At 34.0% G+C, this 22,379-nt stretch overlaps 1 protein-coding gene across 4 annotated transcripts; it reads left to right on the top strand.

Annotated features, from left to right (window-relative positions):
• Positions 1-213: 213 nt before the first annotated feature.
• Positions 214-20,274, top strand: LOC121983910 (transcriptional corepressor LEUNIG_HOMOLOG-like). Of its 4 annotated transcripts, none has more exons than XM_042536603.1 (18): positions 214-518; positions 701-789; positions 925-1,022; positions 2,153-2,262; positions 2,396-2,703; positions 2,812-2,887; positions 2,978-3,080; positions 6,871-6,920; positions 6,999-7,289; positions 12,121-12,189; positions 12,357-12,578; positions 12,677-12,815; positions 12,893-13,002; positions 15,620-15,769; positions 18,309-18,464; positions 18,540-18,656; positions 18,737-18,934; positions 19,845-20,274. In XM_042536603.1, exons 2-18 carry the CDS (start codon positions 758-760, stop codon positions 19,986-19,988), a joined length of 2,373 nt encoding a protein of 790 aa, XP_042392537.1. In that variant the 5' UTR covers positions 214-518; positions 701-757; the 3' UTR covers positions 19,989-20,274. The 4 variants fall into 4 exon arrangements, with proteins under 4 accessions (XP_042392537.1, XP_042392534.1, XP_042392535.1 ...); XM_042536600.1 differs by having other exon boundaries at positions 599-789; XM_042536601.1 differs by having other exon boundaries at positions 214-527; positions 599-789.
• The last annotated feature ends 2,105 nt before the right edge of the window (positions 20,275-22,379 follow it).

Below are 22,379 nucleotides of genomic sequence, written 5' to 3'. Positions count from 1 at the left end.
CAAACCACTGCTTTGGATTCGATGTCGGTCCATCGCCCCGTGCCTCGGACGAAATGTCCAATTTGAATATCCGCATAAAGGCCATATGCGAACCTTGTTTTCTTACTCACTAGTTTCCGTTTACTGGTCTCGATCTGGTAAGTCCAGTCCCCGCATATAACGTAATATGAGGATTCCGCCCCCAAATTGCATCCTTGATTTGATTCGGACGCTATCGCTCATGCTTATACTCATGGCCCGGATCCGAGCCGGAAAAGCTCGAAAAACAGCAGCGGTTTTTGATCTCCTTCTCCACCCTCCAAAGTTCAGACCCTTGGCGATTTCGGTCCCTCCCCCGATTGGGCAACCTAATCGTCCCATTTGACGCATCGATCTCTTCCTCCTCCCCACATCGTTTACCGATCTTAATTCTCTCGTATTCCTTTCCATAGAGGTTCATAATCGATCATGATGACTGTTCTGATGCCGCTCCGGTGGTTGGATTCCTCGCAATTGGCATAGTTTCTCAAAGTGAAATTGTGAGATTTGTATGCGGAAGTAGTCAACTCGAGTTCGTTTCTTTTGTCAAACTGGAATATTTCATTTTCTTATAATGCAGGACGTGATCTCGATCTAAATGTTGAATCCATGGTTCCCTTTCTGCTTTTTCCGGATCATTGGCTGGATAAACTAATGTATGTTTGACGATTTGGTGGTGAAGCTTGAAGGAAACAGGAAGTCGATATTTATCCTCATATCGTGTCCTGGAGGGGAAGGTATGGCTCAGAGTAATTGGGAGGCTGATAAGATGTGAGTTTTTTGTTTTTGTTTTTTTCCAGTTCTTTTTCTTCTTATTATTATATCCTCGCTTTGGTCTTCTCATTTCGGCGATTATTTGATTGTAGCTCTTTTCCCCTAATTTTGCCCCATTTGATGTTCTGTTAGGCTTGATGTTTATATACATGATTATCTATTGAAAAGAAATTTGCAAGCTACTGCAAAAGCTTTCAAGGAAGAAGGGAAAGTCGCGACTGATCCCGTGGGTTAGTATTTTTCTCTTTTTCACCTGTTATTTATATGTATATGAATTAGGTTTTTGATTACTATCTTATGAAAACCAAACAGGAGATGTTATTTGTTTGTGATGCCACTTCCCTGCAATAGTTTTTCTGATGTGCTACTACTTATTTACTGAATCTTGTTGTATATGCCCACCCTTGGTTCTTGCGGGTTGGCTATCTATCTAACTTGTAATTTTGAACATTTTTGTATGACATTTTGACATCATATGGCTAGGATAATAACAGTTTTATCCAACATTGTAGCTGGGATAAAATGCTCATGTTAATACACAATATACGGTAAGAATTGGACAATATTTTGTTATTGTATATGACAGATCATTATGTTGATTGATTTAAGTATCCACCATTATCCGCCACCTCGATTACTAGTTACTGCACAGAATAGGAATGCGATACTTTTGGGAAGATCTTATAAATTCAACAAATGTTAAAAATGATTTAAATAATCTTTTCATCAATTTTTTTTTTTTTAATAAAGTTATGATTTCATGTTTCTAATAGCAAGGAGGTTTCTTCTATGAGCACCTTGAAACGTTCAGCAACCCATCATGCAATTTTGGGCTGTTTGATTATTTCTGAATAGAAAGCTACAAATAGCACTTGAATGAATTTGCAAGCTTTCTCTTGCAAATAACATATGATTACTAGTTCATTTGCAATGGGCCTTAATTCTACAAGTGTTGGTACAATTTCAAATGATCATTAATCATTTCTTCATCCTACCTGTTAATGCCGTTGTTGAAGTTGTCCAAATCTAATGTTGATTTGTAATCTTGACCTTGGAAGCAATTACCTTACAGGGCATACAGATGATACAATAACATATATATAGGCCATATGCAAATATCAAATCTTAAAATTTGAAAATTATTATAAAAAAAAGTTATTAATATTTTTTCTCTGTAATTTAGATAATACAAAAATATAAAGTACCTTATGTTAAAATATTTTTTTATGTAAATGATATCTGCATGATGTCAGAATTCTTATAAATAGATTCTTAAGTTGTACTTCTCCAATCATATCTGAATTGCTTGGAGGATTCATTCTTCTTCCTGGGCATTCATGAACCTGTGCTTTACTTGCAGCAATTGATGCTCCTGGTGGTTTTTTGTTTGAGTGGTGGTCTGTGTTTTGGGATATCTTCATAGCAAGAACAAATGAAAAACATTCTCAAGTTGCCGCGGCATACATAGAGGTAATTATTTTGGTGGAAATTGTACGCCGCAATTTTTAGGTTTCAACATAAGTCTTGGATAAAAATTTACAATTAGACCATATCCTTGTCCAAGATAATTAAACTCTTTAATAAAGCTTGTTTCTTCTTGCAGACACAACGGGCAAAAGCAAAGGAAGAACATCAAAGGCAATTACAGATGCAGCAGTTGCAACTCATACAGCAACAGGCTCAACTGCAACAAAGAGGTGTTAACCATCTGGCTCTCAATGGGACTCTCAATGGGACAATAAGCTCTACAAACACAAATGGTATTTCAGGGCCACCAACTGCTAGTTTATTGGCTGCTAAACTGTATGAAGAGCGAATGAAGCAGCCACAAACCATGGATGGTGAAATATCCCCACAACTTCTTGATGCTAATCGAGTTGTACTTCTCAAGTCTGCAACCAATCATCCTGGGTATTTATTTATTATTTAGTTTTTTAATTAAATAAAAAAAATTAGAACCAACCTTCAGTTAGGATTTTTTTTCGTAACCTAATTGTTCTTTCTAATATGTGGGTGTAGACAATTTATCCAAAGTAACCCTGTCACTGGATCTCCCGCAACACAGCATGTTCAAGGACAGAATCAACAGACATCTGTAAAATTTTGCACCATGTGTCCCTTGCATAATTTAATCTGTGATATTTTATTCTCTTGGGTCTTCTAGTGCTTTGTTTAATTACTGCAGGACATTAAAGGTATCATGGGTGCCGCCCAACGATCTTTGAATATGGATCCCTCGTTGTATGGCCATGGTATAATGCAAGCAAAATCTGGACTATGTGGCTCTGGTTAGTGACTTCTCTGCAATTTAATGAAAAAATATTTTTAATCGTTGCCTTTGATGAATAGAAAAATTGTATATGGATAAATGTGCAAAAACTTGACAAATTTTTAATGACTAGCACCAACGTTTCCCTAAGGGGGTGTCCCTGTCACAAATTTTGATTTGAGAAGAGTCCTTGGAATTATTACATTATAATTTATTCAACCCAACCATGATCTCAGGTCCTCATTGATCTATAGGGACTTGCCTTTGTTCTCTTCTTTTAATGCCTTGTATAGGCTTGGAAGTCATACCGATTTCCATTGTACTCCATATAAATGGGTGTGTGTGTATTGTACTACCTTGGTAAATTGTCGAAATTAGTCCTTGACTGACTGTGATCTTGGTGCTATTTTATTTTGATAGCTAAAATTATAATACTGTTGTTATTAAACATTCACTTACATTACAATAGTCGAAGCTTGTCATTGGAAAATATATTCCTCTATGAAATGGTTACAATTTAAGATTTATTGAATGTTAGTTAATTTTAAGCCCTATCATGAGTAGAAACAAGAAACCTGTAAAAATAAAAAAGATTAGGATTGAGTTTCTATGATGTGGTAAATTACCAAGCAACCTTTGAAGCAATTAACGCTCCAATTGCCACTGGAAAAGAAAAATAAAAAAATAAATGGGAAATTAGCTATCTGATGCAGATTTGATGAGTATCATGAGTTGTTTATTCTTTGAGAATATGATCTTATGAGGTAGTGCCTCTGGGTTCTTTTATTTATATTACAACAATAACAACCATGCCTTATCCCACTAGGTGGGGTCAACTATATGGATTCTTCTACACAATTGGACTCTATCCCTAGTATATCATTATCTATATTTAAATAAATTTTATTTTATTTTATCATTGCTAATCAATTCTTCTTTGGTGTTTTTCTTTCTAGTGGAGTCAACTATATAGATTCTTCTACACCATTGGGCTCTATCCCCTTATATCATTATCTATATTTGAATAAATTTTATTTTATTTTATCATTGCTAATCAAGTCTTCTTTGGTATTTTTCTTTCTCGTTTAATGTGTATATTTGTCATACTTTTACATTGCCTAATTGTCTCCCGGAGTCTTCCCTCATTTATATATAATATATAAAACAAAGCTGCTAGCTAGCTTAGTTGGTAAGGTTCATACTGTTGCATCTGATTTATTGGACTTTACCCCTTCCATTTTCCTTAAAAGGAAATAATTAGAGAATGGTATGTCCATTGTATGATTGAATGTGTGATAATACCATTTTCCGTGTAATATAATTTTGGAACCCAACTTTTTTCAATTTAGATATATCTACTTTTACAATTTTTCTACTTCAAATTAGAGAACATGATTTGCTTAGACACATGTAGGTGAATTTTCAATTATTAATAATTACACTTATAAAGTTGGACCTAATTTGTAGATTTTATGGAAATTCTATGCTTACGTTACAAAAAATGCAAAATACATGCATTGACTTAGTTTGAAGCTTATAAGCATACAAGGTTGACTCTGTTCACCCTTTTTGATCTTTTGTTCTTTTACTGATTTTAGTATTTAAAGTATACTTTTACATTTCTTGTAAGGTTTGACTAGTTGATCCATCTCTACAACTAGTAACCCATTGACCTAGTGCTTGGATGAGTCATTGACTTATTCATGTATGATGCTGTGGTTGCAACTTGGCTAAAGATAACCGGGCTGCCCTTTTTTTTATTGGTAGGATGTCCCATTTCATAGGCTAGCCAAGTAGTTGCCATGTACTTTAAAAGCTATATTCACTATAACATTTCCAACTAGTCAACATCAATTTAGGACACTAATGTTTGTATAATCCTGCACTAGTGGTCAGGTTTAAGTTTTAGGTTTTGATGTTTGGGCAAAGAATTTAAGTTAGGATTTGTGGTTTTGTTTGATATGTGTTTTGAGTTAGGTAGGACTTAGTGGACACACATATGAAGACGATTTGGTGTGACCAAGGTCTTGGTTGCTTGATGACTAGAGGTCCATGGAGATCGAAAAAGAATGGTATGAGAGTTCTGAGGGACTCAAGGACTAGAAATATCGGAATGGAGCTATGCCATGGAAGGAGACTATGTAAGCGGAGTGTGAAGGATAATGAGGAGTGAGCCAAGGGCTCAGGTGCATTGGAGGGACGAGAAACTTAACAGGAGAGGGCCATGTGACAAAGATGTATGGCAAGCTGAGAGTTGATAGCACATGTACATAGAAGAGGGTAATTTTCAACTTAACCGAGGCTTGTTCATTATGATATTGTAGTCGAGAATCCTTGGATCCAATTCCAATCTGGTGATGGAGTCAACTTACGAAAATAGTTAGAAATCCAATACCCTAAAGTGTGTTTGGAGTTTGTGGCTTGATCAATTGATTGATGTGGAAACCAGGTGATTGATGGTTGAATCTACTAGGTAGTCAACTCAAATTAAGGAGAAAAAACAAAATGTTTATATTTGGGAGCCAGCCAATTGAGCAGTTGACTAACATGGAATAGTCGATTGATGCCCATGACTAGTCGACTGACACTACAGTAGACAGATTCAAAGAAGCCATTAATGGAAGACGCAATGCCAGGATTAGATGATGACTATAGTGAAGCAGTCAATTGATCGATGCTAGCACAACACAACAACTTCAACATTTGAATTCAAGGAAAATGCTATAAAAAAATTTAAAGGGCTGCTAATCAGACCTATGATTAATAAGTAACATCTATTGAATCCTTTATTGTAATGATCTTATTTTCTCTAAAAACCTCTTTTATATGTTTTGAGAGGAGATTTCTCAACTCTGGTGCTGCCAAGGAGAAAACATAGAGGGGATTCAAGAGTGATCTGCCGAAGGATGATGTGTCCTGGAAAAGAAGCCTTGAGGGCTGCTGAATACATAAACTTGTTGTGTTAGTGTGTGGTATATGCTTTGTTTGTGTTAATGTTTATTTCCACTGCCAATTGTATATGACCTTGCTAAGAATTAGTAAGAGGAAATCAGAGATTGTATTTGTAGGCATAGACTGTATTCCCCCACTACTGATCATCCTCATCTCATGATTCCAACAAGTTCTGAGATTACCAAAATTATCGAATCATAATTTAGATACTGTCTGTAAACAATAACATTAATACACTAAAGGTTGGACTGGTTAAGCATTGAGAAATTTGAGATATCAACTGCTCCACAAGAGTGGAATTGAATTGAATGTTTCGGGGATGACGCCTCACTCTTTTGTCCAATAAATACTGCTTGAACAGTGAATCTATTTTTGTTCCAACTGTAATTTATGCAACGTACATTTGCTCTTGATTTTTTTGGGGATTGTGTCATATTCATCAAAATACAGGCTAATGTTCTTACTCCATTCTTAGCCAAGAGTTGGTATTAAAATCAATGCAAGATTGAAAGTTATGTCCAGCAGAATTGTCAAGGTGTTGGATTTTGGAAAGGACGGTATCCTATTCTTTCATCAATTGACTAAACTATCAACTACTTACAGAGAGGTTCTGATCTAGTTGCTAATATCAATCTGTTTGGCACTTCTTTATTTAGTTTTTGTATATTAGGGGTTGGTTAAATAATTTATCTGTAATTCTGTCTGTTACTCCAATAGTAAAAAAGTGCTAGATTAATAAGGAGTTCATTGAAAAGAAGTTACTTGCAAGTAGAGGTCTTTTCTGGTTTTGAAATAAATTTCAGTTATGAACGTCTAGTGTACATCTTGTCCTACTTTCACTCTGTCCCTTTTTGCAGGAATGACTCAAGGTGTAAGTGGTCTTCCCCTGAAAGGCTGGCCTTTGACAGTATGACTATTCTTCTTCTTCTTCTCTAGGGAATGATCTTTGTTTGTTTGTTTTCTTATACTGTATGCTAATTAACAGGGAATTGATCAATTACGTCCAAATTTTGGTCCTCAAGTAAACAAGCCCTTTCTGCCAAATCAAAGCCAATTTCAGCTTCTATCCCCCAACCAACAGCAGATTTTGGCACAGGCTCAACCACAAAGCAATATTGACTCATCTAACTGTGGCATGGATCCGCGCAGGCTTCGAGCATTGCCAAGGAGTGTACTCAGTGGAAAAGATGGTCAAATGAATGGCAATGATGCGTCAATAGGTTCTCCTAGTCAGTCAAGTTCGCCGAAGGTCACACAAGATCAAGCTTTCTTGAAGGTCATCTCTCTAGTAACAATTTACTTTACTGAGTAATTCTGGAAAAGTTAACATATGAGGTTTATCAACCACAATTTAGATTCGTATCTGGCACATTTCTTTATGCATTTCTTCATTCATACTAAATATGCATCATTTTCATTCTCATATTGTTTCATGGAGGGAGCGAATCACTTACATCCCCCTCCCCTAAAGATGTTTCTTCGCAGGAAATAGTTGAACATGAATTATCTTGAAATAATTACTAATCATATATAATAGGAATTGCATATTTTCCTGCATATCTTTGAAATTTCTAGTTTTTTCATCAGACCATACCAGTAATTGTTCTTTGCTTCTCACCATGCATAAGAAGCTACACTGACTGCAGAAATAGAAGCATGGCATTGGTCTGTCTTGATGAGGAAGACAGTTATTTCTCTCATTCTAGCTCACAAATTTGATGATTTATTCTGAAGTTTTGAAGCCTTTATGATGTGAATTAATGAGGTGATTTTTAATTAGGAAGTTTTGAATATTATATACACATTTTATTTTGAGTTACTCAAGAGAAAGTAGGTAAATTTGTATCAGTAATTTAGGGAATAATTTATGTAGAAGATAGAATATTTATCTCCAAGTTCAATTAAGTTCTTTTGGTAATAAATTACTTTTTTCCTAGTTCGTGGTGTATTTCCAAGATCAATTTGGTTTTGGGGCCTTTAGAAGATATTCCGATCCCCAACATTAGCATCTTTGAAAATAAAACTTTGGTTTTCAAATCATTTCCCCTTGCTAGACACCAACTGAGGCACACAACTCCATTAGATTCGTTGGTCGAGGGACACAAAATTTATCAATTTCTCACTTGCACTCAGTTGCGATTAGATCTAGGTTCCTAATGCATTATTCAGTATTAGTTCACAAGTTTCATTGCTTTCATTACAATCTTCTCTTGTGATCTGCTGTGTATTTTCCTCATCTTTCTATAACCACAACAAGTTTTAATCCTTCATCCTATCTTCTAATATTCCTGGTACTCTGGTAGACCCCAACGCCAACCCTGTGGAGCCTCTTGCAATCCATTTATGACATCGTTATTGCCCAGCATGACTTCACTAATAACCCTATGACCGTACATTGACTTCCTCAATTAGTATAGATCTTGTGGGTGGTTCTCATTGTTATTGCAGAACCCAACACCTAGAGGATTCCCTATGTGGATCTGCATTTGACCTGAGGCCATTATTTGGTGATTCCTTCTCTTTGAACAATGCCACTTGGTCTCTCCTCTCAGGTTGCTCCAGAGCTTGAGCTTGCAACTTGCTTCTTTGTGCGATCTTGGAGGCATATTATAGCGATGCATATTGATGGAGAAAGAGATCTCATGAATAAATTCTTCCCAATGTGGCACATATTGCAACACACAAGATATGGAAAAGGAAAACAATTGAAAGTCCTGGAGGAAAGATAGAAACATGATTAATAACTCAACCCAACAAATTGAGAACATCTTCTTGGTTCAGCACTAGAGATGCGTAGCATAGTAGGGTCCTTTGCTTGAACTAACAACATGAGAATACCATATTTATTGTTCAGGTTGTCCCTACAAATAGACTCCCATTTCACAATGTGACCTTGAAAAGACGAGTGAGAGCAAGCTACACTCTTCTCACGTTGAAGAGGAAGAGTTTACTCCGGATTTGGCAGGATGTGTTATTGGATCTTGCCCAGCTAAGATGTGAACGGATGTAAGCCTAGATCTAAAAGTTAGAGAAGGTGACTAGGTTGATATTGTAGTAATAAAAGGTGGATTCGGAGATCTCTGGGTTTCTTAAAATTAATGACCACCTTTTAAGAGTTTGTTGTAGGTTTCCCATGGTTGCTCTATTGGAACTTTGGTGATCCCAGATGAGAAGGACTATGAGCAGGCAAATGTGGTGGCCTCTTTACTGAGGATGCATTGGTCACTGTGATGAAGGAGAGGAAGATGATGCTAGGTTTTAAATTTGGCTAGGGCAATGCCAATGTGCATGGCAACAAGGAAGTCATACTGGATTTTTGAACATAATGAAGAATTGCTACAATAGCAAGTTGGGTACTAATGGCTGAAGCGAACAACCATGTGCATATAGATCTCACAATGTTGGATAGGATTGTGGTGATAGCTAGCTGTGTGAGCTAGCGGTCATTACTGTCACTTGTAGAGTTGCAGCTTGTAGGATGCACTAAAGATGAGGATGGGCAACTTCCCTTGTGGACTCTAGTGCTCAAGCTAGTGCTGGCTGCTAGTGTGGATGCAAAGTGACTGAGCATGGGAGGTGTGAAGATATCTGCATGGAAAAGGGTTATGATGTCATGTCGGTGGCTTGTGGAGAGATGGTGGTTCACATAGTAGGTGGTGCTTCATGAAGTTAGGTTTGCTTATGTAACTAGGTGATGAATCTAAAAGGGTCAGGGCTTGAGGCACTTTATTAAAACTGTGGAACAGGGATAAATGTGACCAAATATATTTCGAGGTAATCCACCTTCCAATAAAAATTTGCATGATTTGCTAGAGCCTGCTATCTTGGGTGCTAAGCACTCAATAGTTGATACCCTCAGATTTTAACTCTAAACTAATGTAAACAGGACGTTGTGGTGGGAGTTCTACTAACTAATTCAAGAAAGTAAAAAAATGCTAGTTGCAAAACTGAATTACCATATATTTACAACACCAAGCATATGATTTTCAGTTAGCAGAATGAGTCAGTATTGTGACTTCATGTTATGCTCATTTGCTATTCTTGAAAAAAATTACTTGAAGGAAAGGTCCTCATCTGGCTTGAGTTCACTATCAAATTATATGGACATTGATGCTAATTTAATAAGTTATTCCATAAACATAAGTTCTACATCGGGTTTCTATGTCCTTCTGGGAGGTAATCTGTGTTTTTAGAGTAAAAAACAGATGATGCACTGATCAAGTACAGAGCAGTACAATGATATTTCCCTAGTTGCATGAGTTTATTTGTGTTGAACAATTGATGACCAAGGCAAGACATGCTTTTAAAGAGGTCATGAAGCTGGAACCGTCAATATGCCATGCACATAATATCTATTCTAGTGTTGGACCAGAGGATAAAACACAATGATTGGTCGCTACTTAATAAGGTACAACCCAATGAAGTTAGAGGCAGTTTGTAGCTCTAAAGATCGATTAGGGGATTCAGTAACCAAGTCCTTAAGAGATCATAGGATTAAGTATATGGGTGACTAAGTTTCTACATATGTTTGATTCAAATTAAGGAGAAATGTTAAGGAACTATATTGTAATTTAATTCCAACCAGTGCAAAGTGTGAGTTTATTAGTGAATTATATTCGTTGCAAAAAAAAAGTAAATACTTTTATTTTATTTTAAATGTAATTTACTAATAATTAATAACAATTATTTAATTAATCTTGAGATATTATATTGTCAAATTAGTTAAATTTGCGACTACTAAAAAAGTACTCACAATTAACTGCCTGTATTGCTATAAAGTAATTTAATAGTAAATACTAGTAAGAAAAATTATATCTTCTTATATTCTTATTAATTCCAACTCCAAACAAAAAAAATTTAAATAACCAATATTCATTAATCTATAGCATATACATGTATAATATAATCTGTGTACTATTAGTCAGATTTATATGCATAACAAGTAACCAGTGATTTTTTTACAAATCCAATTACAATCTACATATATAATATGATAATAAAATAATAAATAGCATATGAATAAATTTATATATAAAATACCATTATATTATAATATAATAATAAGTGCTTTAGCACCACTTATATATATGTAAAAATAAGATGGATAAAAAAATGTCAAATAGAGACTAAAAACAATAACGTTAGTAGGATTATAATTTGTTACCTTTTTGTGGATTACCTAAATTTCTCGGACAAACTTTGCCCTACTTTAATGTTATTTTCCCTAGTTTAGTCTTCTGAAGTTTTCAATCTCATGTACAATCTTCAGCTTTTCTAAGCATGTTAGATTATGTAAAAACCTCAAGACTTAAAGAAAAGTAAGGGATGAATATATGTACATATCCATGTTTGAAGAAAACAATCTTGTACTGCCAATATCACGAAGCCAAATCTTTTCCAACAGTTGCATTGCTTTCTCCAAGCAAAGCTAATATGGAAAAGTTTTTAAAAGAAAATAATAAAAGCAGTGGTTCAAAACATGCAGTAAATGATTATAGAGTGCAGTTTTGGTAATGATGAATGCAATGCATAATTATTAAGTTTACTAATCAATTATATTAATTAAGATGATGTGGAATTATATGGAAAAAGAATTGTTCTGCTGCTATTGAGGGTCTGATTTTATAACATGTATAGCTATTAGGGTCTACTTGTAATTTTATGTCAACAAATAATTAAAATAGGTAGTGATTTTTTCATTTAGTTTACTATGTTCAGAAAATGAAATAATCGAAATTTGAAAAAAAAAATATTTATAGCATCTTTCACCTCTAATAAATTAAAATATGTCAAAAAAGTCGGTTTTAAATATTTATCTCGTTTGTTTTTCAAATTTAGAAAAGTTTTCTGAAAATTTTTGTAACCAAAGAAGGCCAAGTTTTTCCCTATCAATTTAACACAATTAAAAATTTAAATCCATTAACCACCCTATAAAGCTCTTATACTCTTAACTTGTTTTTTGCTTTCTTGTATATCAATATCCAATTCTTCTTCATCTGAGAGTTTTTTGTTTGTATTGATCAATTTTTTTACTCTATGTTCTTAGTGTTGGCTATCATATGAATACTAAAGTAGCATTTTCTGTTATGATTGTGTATGTATTGAAGGCAACTCAGATGCAGCAGTCATCTAATCAACAAACTCAGGAACTTGTGCAGCAACAACAGATACAGCAGGTACCAGACATTATTCATTTCTTCCTTTATTTACATTTTTCTATTGCAATGTTAACTGATGAAGTTTCTGATCCCCGCTCCATATCTGCATTTATAATCTCTCACTGAGCATTTGCACTTTTTGTAAAATAAAATTAAACTGGTTGATTTGATCAATTAACTCCAAGAATGCACGGAAGCGGAAAACTTCTTCTGGACCAGCAAACAGCTCTGGCACAGGAAACACTGCTGCACCTTCTGTTAACTCACCTCCCTCAACTCCATCCATCCATACACCTGGTGATGGTGTTTCAATGTCTGGCAACCTCCAAAATGCAAGTACTATGTCAAAAAGTTTGATGATGTATGGAACAGATAAATCAGGGAGGCTTGCTTCTTCAAGTCATCTGGTATATTCATATAAACATATTTTCCAGTGTTATTGTCAGTGACAATGGAAGATGCAATTTGGTAAGTTTGTAAAATCATGTGATTTCATGGCCCGTAGGATGACCTAGAGCACTTCGGCGATGTTGGTTCACTGGATGATAATGTTGAATCTTTTCTGTCAAATGATGATGGAGATGGACAGGACATTTTTGCTGCATTGAAAAGTACTGCTGAGAACAATGTGGAATCGTTAAATGGTACTGGTTTCAATGTTTCATTCATCTGGTCCAGATATCCAGTACATAAACCGTTTACATTTCTCTATCTGTTTTAGGTTTTAGTTTTAATGACGTTAGTTCTATTCAAGCCGGGAACAACAAAGTAGTTTGTTGCAACTTTTCTTCTGATGGGAAATTGCTTGCTAGTGCTGGACATGATAAAAAGGTAAAATATTACACATATCTGCATATATTTTTTCATTTGTATAAGCGAAATGCTCAATATGATGTTTATCCACTAGTATCAGATTAGTTTCTGGCCTTACATGAATTTCATGTGCTTGCCATGTTACAGTTATTTGATTTTTCTAAGTGAGAAAGAAATTTATTCACAGATCATTCAACTACTGATGCAAATATCAGTTTCTTCCCTTGTCTTTTCTGGTTAAATGAGACTTACTCTAGCTGTTAAGCATCATATTTTGGAATTATATGTCTCAAAAAATATTTATTAGATAGAGGAAATGATTTATACTTACTATCACCTGTATCTGGGAAGTTTCCAGAAGGCTCCTTAACTGTGTCTGTGTTCTACTTGTGACTGATCTTTTATGCACGCCTCGACACCCTCTTTAGGCTTCTCAAGAAAATTACATATTGAGTTGCACTTATTATGTTTGCATACTTAGTTCTGTAATCATGGTTAAAAAGGGGGTGATGTTTGATGCTTGAATTTTACTTTTCTTGTCTAGTTCAAAATTGTTTTCTTCCCTTGTCTTTTCTGGTTAAACGAGACTTACTCTAGCTGTTAAGCATCATATTTTGGAATTATATGTCTCAAAAAATATTTATTAGATACAGGAAATGATTTATACTTACTAATCACTATCACCTGTATTTGGGAAATTTCCAGAAGGCTACTTAACTGTGTCTCTGTTCTACTTGTGATTGATCTTTTATGCACGCCTCCGCACCCTCTTTAGGTTTCTCAAGAAAATTACATATTGAGTTGCACTTATTATGTTTGCATACTTGGTTCTGTAACCATGCTTAAAAAAGGGGGTGATGTTTGATGCTTGATGCTTGAATTAGACAAGTAGGAGAGGGACGTGATTCCCCTTTTTTTTTTAAGTCGGTCGGAAAAGATTAAGTTGCTTTGAAGTGCTCATTGGTGTTAATGTGTCATCACATATTATGTCACGTTTTATAGGTTTGAGTTTCTAAGAGCAAACCTTATTATTAGTTTTCTAGTTCAACTACCTACGTAATGAATGCCCCAAAATTACAATATATCTTGGTTCAAAACAAAATTCATTAGCATATACCTTCACAATCTAAGACAAAATTTATTGCATATATACATATATATTTCGTTTTTATAAATCAAGGAAAAAGCCCGTGGCTTCTTTCTTTGGGCATGCTATGTGTAGTTGTTTAAACTTATATTTTTTATTAAGATTCATTTCTATTTACACTGACTGTTGTAATTAATTCATTTTGAATAGAAAGTAATAACTACAAACTACACAATCATTTTTATCATTACTAATTTTTTGATTTTTGGATGCCTATAATTTTCCAATTGAATTTCAATGGGCTATGGTTGAGTTGGTATTGAAGTTCTTGTCTGTATTATTCTTCACATTTTATACAATGATGAATATGCTGAAAACAATTCTGTATCAAAATTTGCAGTAGTTTAATCTTTCAACATTGTGTTGGGATCATTCAACAGGTTTTGTATCCTTCTCTTTTGTTTTTCCTTGATATGCAAAACATGAAATGAAGTCATGAGCCTTGCCTCCAGGTTCACCAATGACATCTCCAGCTCTGTGCATGCCAATCAAGAAATGGTGGGTGCAATGTCTGTAAGCTTCTAAAGAAAATACATGGCCACAACTTGGAGATGGAGAAGAAAGATGATGCTGTGCAAGGATTTTAATTGCCATGGTCGAAAGAGGAAACCTAGAAAGACATTAAATTTGGAGGATACAATTTTGATAATAAATTAAATAGAAAAAAAGAGGAAATGATGTGGCTTCCTGAGGCTAGAAAAATATGCATCTCTCTTCCTTTTCCCATTCTTTGTCAACTCAGTAGGAGTTTGATGCCTGTCCAGCAGGTTAATGGTAATATAGCTAATCAATTTGATTTTTTAAGCGATATCAATTTTGTGCAAGGTGCTTTCACAATTTGGTGAAGAAATCTAATAAATAGGGTGTTATTTGTAATGTGACATTTAGTAAAGTCCAATGGTGGATAAGATCCATATAGCCAGCCCAATAGTTGTTAAATACTACTACTTTTTCTTTGGATGTATTGATAGATATAAGTACGCATCTATAGTTAACTACAATCCTTGTTTTATTTTTTGATGGCAACATCGAATGCTGATGAATCTCAGTGCTGTTAGTAGATGCTAGACATTGTACAATGTTCCAGTTTTGAAGATTATGCAAAACATCATGTTCCAATTTGTTTTTAAATTTGCTTTGCTGTGCTAATGAAGAAAAAGAATGGGCTCCTAATCATGCCCACTCTGACACTATGGAAGATATTAAATTTGTCATGGTCAAGGTTCTGCCTCAAAGAATCTGCCATTAACACTATGGGAGGAAAATGAACACAAAATGGATGGCTCCGTGTCAAATAACTAGAAAAATATTATTTTGGATTGTTCATGTTCTATTCTAGTTTCTTCCCTGTTGAGGTTTGCAATATTAGTTTCTTTGCTGATTTTCATGTGATGCCCTTGTTGTTTGCACAATTAACAGACTTATTTAGCATCTCATGCAACTTACTTTTTCTACATGGTTTCAGATAATTTTCATCTTATCTTATAGGTTGTCCTCTGGAACATGGAGTCACTGCAAACTGTGAGCAGTGCCCCAGAACATTCTCACTTCATCACAGATATCTGTTTTAGACCAAATTCAACTCAGTTGGCAACTTCTTCTTTTGACAGAACTGTCCGTCTTTGGAGTGCTTCGGATGTATGTCAGTTTTATGTTTGTCGCCTTCTTTTTACTGTGGGTTATTTGCTGCATATAAGAATTATCCTGAAGAAACAGTAGTTTTTCCTTTTCTGTTTGCATCATTTAATTCTTAATAACTGGCCTCAGGCTGTAGACTTCATACTGTGGACTTGGGAAGGTACACATGCCAGAAAATGATAAACTGGTATTAAGTTCTGATTAGCTTGATAATTCCAGTAGTCGCATGTCCCACCAATCCGATATGTTTGCCTACAGGCTTGTGATTTTAGGCTGATTCACAGGGATAAGGCATCAGCACCTTTTTTTTTTTTTTTTTCTACGATTTTCTTGAGCATTTCCATTTTCTCCAAGTCTTTTTCTTCTCATGTACTGTGTATAACAACTTTCTTTGTCTTTCGATAGCTTACCAAATCAGTTCTAAGTAGTGTGATGCCTCATGTTGTCTTTAATTGGGAGGGGAGGAAATATGAGAGAAATGACATAGTTTAAGTGAAAAAAATGAAAGCACATTAGCTTATTTTTTACTATTCTAAATTCTTCTTGTTTATTAGGGGAAAAATTGGAAGGAAAGAAACAATATACCATAAAGTTCATTTTCTTCATTTCTGCCCAATTTCGGCAAACAATAAATAAGTGGAATTGGATGAAATTAAAGTTCTTTCTCCTTACTATGTCCAAATAAATAAGAAAAATTAATGATTTTATTTCTTTTCCTTTCTTTTACCTCCTACTACTGTCGAAGCAACACGACATTAATTATGAGGTTTGCCTTTTGTAACAGAAAGCAAAAGGTCCAAACTTGAAATAAATTGCACTAAATGTCTATATATCATCTTTTCCCTAATGAAATTCCTCTTTTTAGAAATTAATTAATTGAGTTTTTGTCCTTTTCAATTGGGATCTTTATCTTAAGATTTGCATGATCCTGAAGTTCCTAATAACTGTTCTTTGTAGAGATGTTTTCTTTCTCAATTGTAGACCTTTTGTATGCTACTATCTTAAGTAATAAATGGGAATTAAAATATAATTCAGAACTGGCATGGAGTACTTTGCCATCTTTCCTCATACTTTCGTTGAAACTGACCTGCTCCTTTCTTGTGAATTGTGATAGATCATTTTCTTTTAGGATGTGGTGAAATCACCTGAAATCTAACTAAATTTACTGGATGCGAGCTACCAAAAGCATAACCATATGCAAGTACCACTCATGTCCCTAAACTTCACTATTCCTATTGTTCTACTCTTTTATAGCTAGCCATTTCATTAGGTACTGATAAGCATGTTTCAACCTATAGATGCTGTAGAATTTTAATAATAAGAAGCTTGATACATGGTCATGGAGTTGGCAAAGGACTGATGCAATTTGTTCACAACATGGCCTGCACTTGACCAACAAATTTGTAGGCGTCGGTGTGTTAAACATCTTGTGTCATAAATAGGTCAACTTGTTTATGAGTTGCAAACAAATAGGTTGTTTTGGATTTCATAAGTCGATTCACGACAACACATTTCTAACCTGTAATACGTGCAAACTTATCATTATAAATTAATCTAATATAGTAATCTAAATCTATTATATAATTAATAATCTTTTAATTAAATGGGTCTTGCGGGACAGCCCCTTGATTAGAAAGGTTTGTGTTGGGGTTACAAATTAAACTAAATGGGTCTTGGGACAATGAGACAACTTATTTTTGACCTATTGATCTGAATTGTCATGTGAGAATATTTCCATGAAGAGTTAATTAAAGATTTGATCATTTTTTTACTGGATAGATTTGTGACAAAATTAGAAGTATATGATATATTTGGTAAAAGTGAAATTGCATGGCAGATTTGTTAAAACCTTAATAGTTCCTTATCGATTTAGTAATTAACTCAATTTGTTTTTATAATAAACTCAGGCACACCAACTCTTTGGCAAAGCATCAGTTATATACATACTATGTCCTTGTCTGATTTTGCTTGCATATAATTAAAATATTGATGTCATGTAAACCGATTGGGCAAACATAAAACTACACTGATTCATCGAGCTCTTGTAACAAAACCATACTGGGTCAATCTCATTTTCTTTGTTAAAACCATGAAATTGAAATATATAGAGTTGATGTCTTTCTTACAATGTTGATGTATCAAGAACATCAGCACAAAACAATAATAATTTTTCTTTATGGCAGACTTTCAAGTCATAAAAGCAATAAATGGCAATTTAACCCCAAAAGAGTGAAAAAAATTAAATTATATATTTGTTATCATGAATATTTTAATTAAGTCATAAAAGCAATAAATGGCAATTTAACTCCAACAAAGTGAAAAAAATTAAAGCATATATTTGTTATTTGTTATCATGAATACTTTAAGTTTTTATTGTACTTATTGTTGATATCATAGAATGGTAATCATTTATGATTTTTTCTTCATTTATTGAGAAATAGTAATTTGCTTATGTTAGCTAAATGTCTTTGCTTTATGTTAATTATGCTTAAGTTGGTAGTTGGCTTGATGCTGATTTGTTCTCTTTTCCATTTTGTAGTCAATTCATTGTTTACATGTTTTCCCTGGGCACAACTCACAAATAACTTCCCTTGATTTCCATCCAAAAGAGACGGATATATTTTGTTCTTGTGATGACAATGGTGAGATCCGGTACTGGAATGCCAGCCAATATTCTTGCACACATAGTTTTAAGGTTGGTTTCTTTTGTCTTTACATTTTTTAGATTGAGAGTGATCATAAATTTTAACTAACTTTGTTCGTGAGACAGGGTGGTACAATACAAGTGAGATTTCAACCCAGAAGTGGACAATTTCTAGCTGCAGCTTCAGAGAACACAATTTCTATTTTTGATGTTGAGACCCATACAAAGATATCGGCTTTACAGGTTATTTTGTAGATACCACTAATTTCTATTACCCATGTTTAATTTTCTCTCACTGGTTAATTCTCTCTTAATAACTGTAGGGTCATAAGACAGGATTACAATCTATTTGCTGGGATCCAAATGGCAACATGCTTGCATCTGTTAGTCAGGATTTAGTTAAAATTTGGTCGACACGCACATGGGACTGTATCAGTGAGCTAAGCTCCAATGGTAACCAGTTCCATTCGTGCGTCTTCCATCCTAGATACTCACAAATCTTGGTTATTGGAGGCTATCAGGTAATAATTCTGTGTGTTCTACAATGTATTGTCGTTTGATGTATTCTATGTGTTGTAGAGAAGTTGCTTGCTCTGTTTTAGTAGTTTGAGTTTCTTCCATTTGCGTCTTGCATTTGTGGTCAGCTGCATGAATTTATCCCTTCATTCAATTTTGTGCAAACTATATCACTCAAATTTCTTCATCTTCCTCTATTCATCACATTCTACTCTAATTGATTTAATTAACTATATACTATATTACAAAGATAGTCAGTTCAACCTGCACAACAATCTAAATTTCTATTTTAAATATTTTTTTAGACTAGAAAACTTATGTTACCTTAATTTTTTCTTTTATATTGGAATTATTTTTGCAATGATTTCATACTAACGCTGTGAAGAATGGACATTTTTACATTTGGATGAAAAAAGTAATCTTATCTTTCACATTAAATACTTATGAACATTATTACAACTCATGTCATTTTTACACACTATCTTCTTGTCTAATTTACTTCTGTCAAATTTTTTATCCTTAAATTTAATGACCCCACTTAAAGTAATGTTCTGGCTGTGTCCCTGGCATATAACCTTGAAATTAAAACTACTGATATGAGACTAAATCCACTAATCCTCTTAATTTATTGCCTATTAGCAACAAAAATACCTAATTGCTCTTGGATGGTTTTATTTTCAGTTATAATATCTGTAATGGCTAACCCTTTGATATTAAATTTTTTCATCTTTTATTTAGAGATACTATTATTTTATTTGCTGCAAGTGGATTTTATAAGATTAGAAAAGTGTAGTTCCTTCGCAGTCTCTTCAACTAGTTGTGCTCATGGGGTTACTATGAGTGCTATTAAAATTAAGAGGGACTTAATTGGATTGCATCCATCCATTGCTCATGTATATGTTCCAATTCATGCAGTCATTGGAGCTATGGAATAGGATCGAGAACCAAACCATGACTGTCCAGGCACATGAAGGTGTTATTGCAGCTTTGGCGCAGTCGAGCTTCACTGGGATGATGGCCTCTGCTAGCCACGACAAAACTGTTAAATTATGGAAATAGCCTTGAGGCTTCCATGACATTTTGAAGCTCTGGGAAGGAAGAAGACAAAGGTGACCATGGTTCCAGGCACCTTTTCCGTGATTCTGGGTTTGTGATTTTACAACATTAAAGTGGGAATTCCACCATCCTGTTGGTATTCTCTCGAGTGATCTACATTAGAGCCTTGTTCTTTACTTCTCATTGGCTTCATACAACAGTTTGATAGATTTATATGAATAGTTTTAAGTTTCGTACTCGGATTCAGACCTCAATTGCTTAAAGAATGGCAAACGATGATTCAGACGAACAACTTGCGTGTGATAAAATTATGTGGATAAAGATGAGCACTAGTTAATAGTTTAATTATGCACTTGGAAATGCTTTCTGCACATCGTATAGGAAAATTATTATTATTATTATTATTATTATTAAAACAAGTGTATTTTAAACAAGTGTATTGTAAAAAAAAAAACAGTATGTTTGGAAGTAAGAAAAGACTTTCAACTGATTTCGGATTCTCATTAATTCTTTCATGGGAACAATTACTCAAAAGGCGTCAGAAATCAGTTTTTATGGCAGCCTTTTGAAGCGCTTTCTTTAATCGAAAACATATTCTCTATAATTTTCATTATTTTTAGACGCTTTTTTAGTTTTTCCTAAATGCCATCCAGATGTTAATTAATTACATCAAAAGTTATAACTCTCACCGAGCTCTTCCAGACGGCCTCATGCGATCTAGAGAGAGTTAAATTGTCGTGAGAGCCATCAAGATGCTGATTAAGCATAAATAATAGATGTTTTCAATTTAATCTTGCCGATTCTTATTCTTCGCTGCACTATACACCATGATTTTATGTGCATATTAACGCAAGCCCTTCTTTATTTCGTACTGCAGTTGCACGGAAAGTAGAAACCATGAGCGTGTTCGCCAGTGCCTTCTTACATGCCTATCCTCGTGCGAATCTGTAGCGTTTTAATGGACGCCCGTCGAACTTTAATTAGTTCATTATTAACTAATTTAAATTCTTAAAAAAAATAAAACCTATCTTCTTAATAATTAATAAACCGAAAAAAAATTTTCGAATGTGAAATTTTTTAGATTACAATTCCGTATCAATTATTTACAAAACGAATACATTTCAATTAGGAGTGCAAAGACCAGTTCATGAGTTTTTCGACTTGGTTCCAAAAATATTTCATTCATATTTGAAATTATCAAATTTAGTCAAATTTTGATAATTTTTCGAGCTGAATTCACACCAATAATATTTTATTCGAACTCTAATTGAACTAGAATTTTTTTTACATAATTTTAATTTAAATATAATATCTTCAAATTAAATTAAGATTCGAATAATTAAAACTGAATTTAAATTTAAATTATTCTAAACTATTAGTTCGATTATGTTCAAATCTTGATTCGAACCAAATTCAAGCTATATATATGCTGTGGACTAAACGCCATGCGCTCATGTGTAGTACAGTGATCCCGGCGATTCCATCTAGCTGTCTGGATTTTTTTTGGAAATCAATATTTCTTTAAACAAGGAATTAAAGTTACATGCGTGTGTTTTTAAAATTTTTAATTTTAAATATTATAATCTAAGAGAAGCATGCACTCTAAAAATAAAATTTTATTAACTTAAATCTTTTATAACATACATATCTATATATATATATATATACTTTGTCAGTATATAATTTACGGATATAAAACTTTAACTCAACACTATAACTTAAAAAGAATCAATCTTAGAGAAAATCTATCAATTTAAATCCAATATAACTGAAACCCAAAATCTTTGAATCACCCAAAAAGCAAACAATCAGATCAATTTAGGTATCCTGATCATCTCGACACCAACCACTATAACTATGAATAAAGCGAATATACCTGCCCTGTCACTTCAATTGTGTTCGGGTCCTAAGACCAACACGGGTTTATGAATCACCAATGAATTCAATTATAATGTATGGGCATATGGGTGAATAATGATCCAGAGAGTTACTTAAGAGTATATATATATATATAGATATATATATATACTAAAATATTGAACTAAAAATTTTATTTTTAATTTTTCACTCAGGATAATTTAGTGGATTTATAAATTGAACCCAAATATTAATATATTTTTTTTCCAAATTCTTCATTTATGAAATTTAATTCATAATTTTTAAATAAATAATTAGGGACATTTTGAATAATTACAGTTACTCATGACTCATGAGCAAACAAAGGAATTTATTATTTCCAGCAGGTCTAGTTTGAAATTTCGGGTTTAATTTGTGAACCGTGTTCCGGGGTCCGGAGGAAAGAGAATCGTCCACGTCGGACCGTACGGACTCGGCCGATGTGCCCCCCGAATCATTACTGTTGATGTACGAGGTGGCTGCCTGTACCCCCACCAG

Source organism: Zingiber officinale, chromosome 5B (genome assembly GCF_018446385.1).
Source record: "Zingiber officinale cultivar Zhangliang chromosome 5B, Zo_v1.1, whole genome shotgun sequence".
In the NCBI taxonomy this organism is placed as follows: Eukaryota; Viridiplantae; Streptophyta; class Magnoliopsida; order Zingiberales; family Zingiberaceae; genus Zingiber; species Zingiber officinale.
The sequence above is the reverse complement of the archived record's forward strand: the minus strand, read 5'-3'. Positions and strand labels throughout refer to the sequence as shown.

Coding starts and splice junctions, on each gene's coding strand:
- LOC121983910 (XM_042536600.1), top strand. CDS start 677: ATGTTTGACGATTTGGTGGTGAAGCTTGAAGGAAACAGGAAGTCGATA. Junction 3,081..6,870: donor ATCTGGACTATGTGGCTCTG/GTTAGTGACTTC, acceptor CCCTTTTTGCAG/GAATGACTCAAGGTGTAAGT. Junction 6,921..6,998: donor TGAAAGGCTGGCCTTTGACA/GTATGACTATTC, acceptor GCTAATTAACAG/GGAATTGATCAATTACGTCC.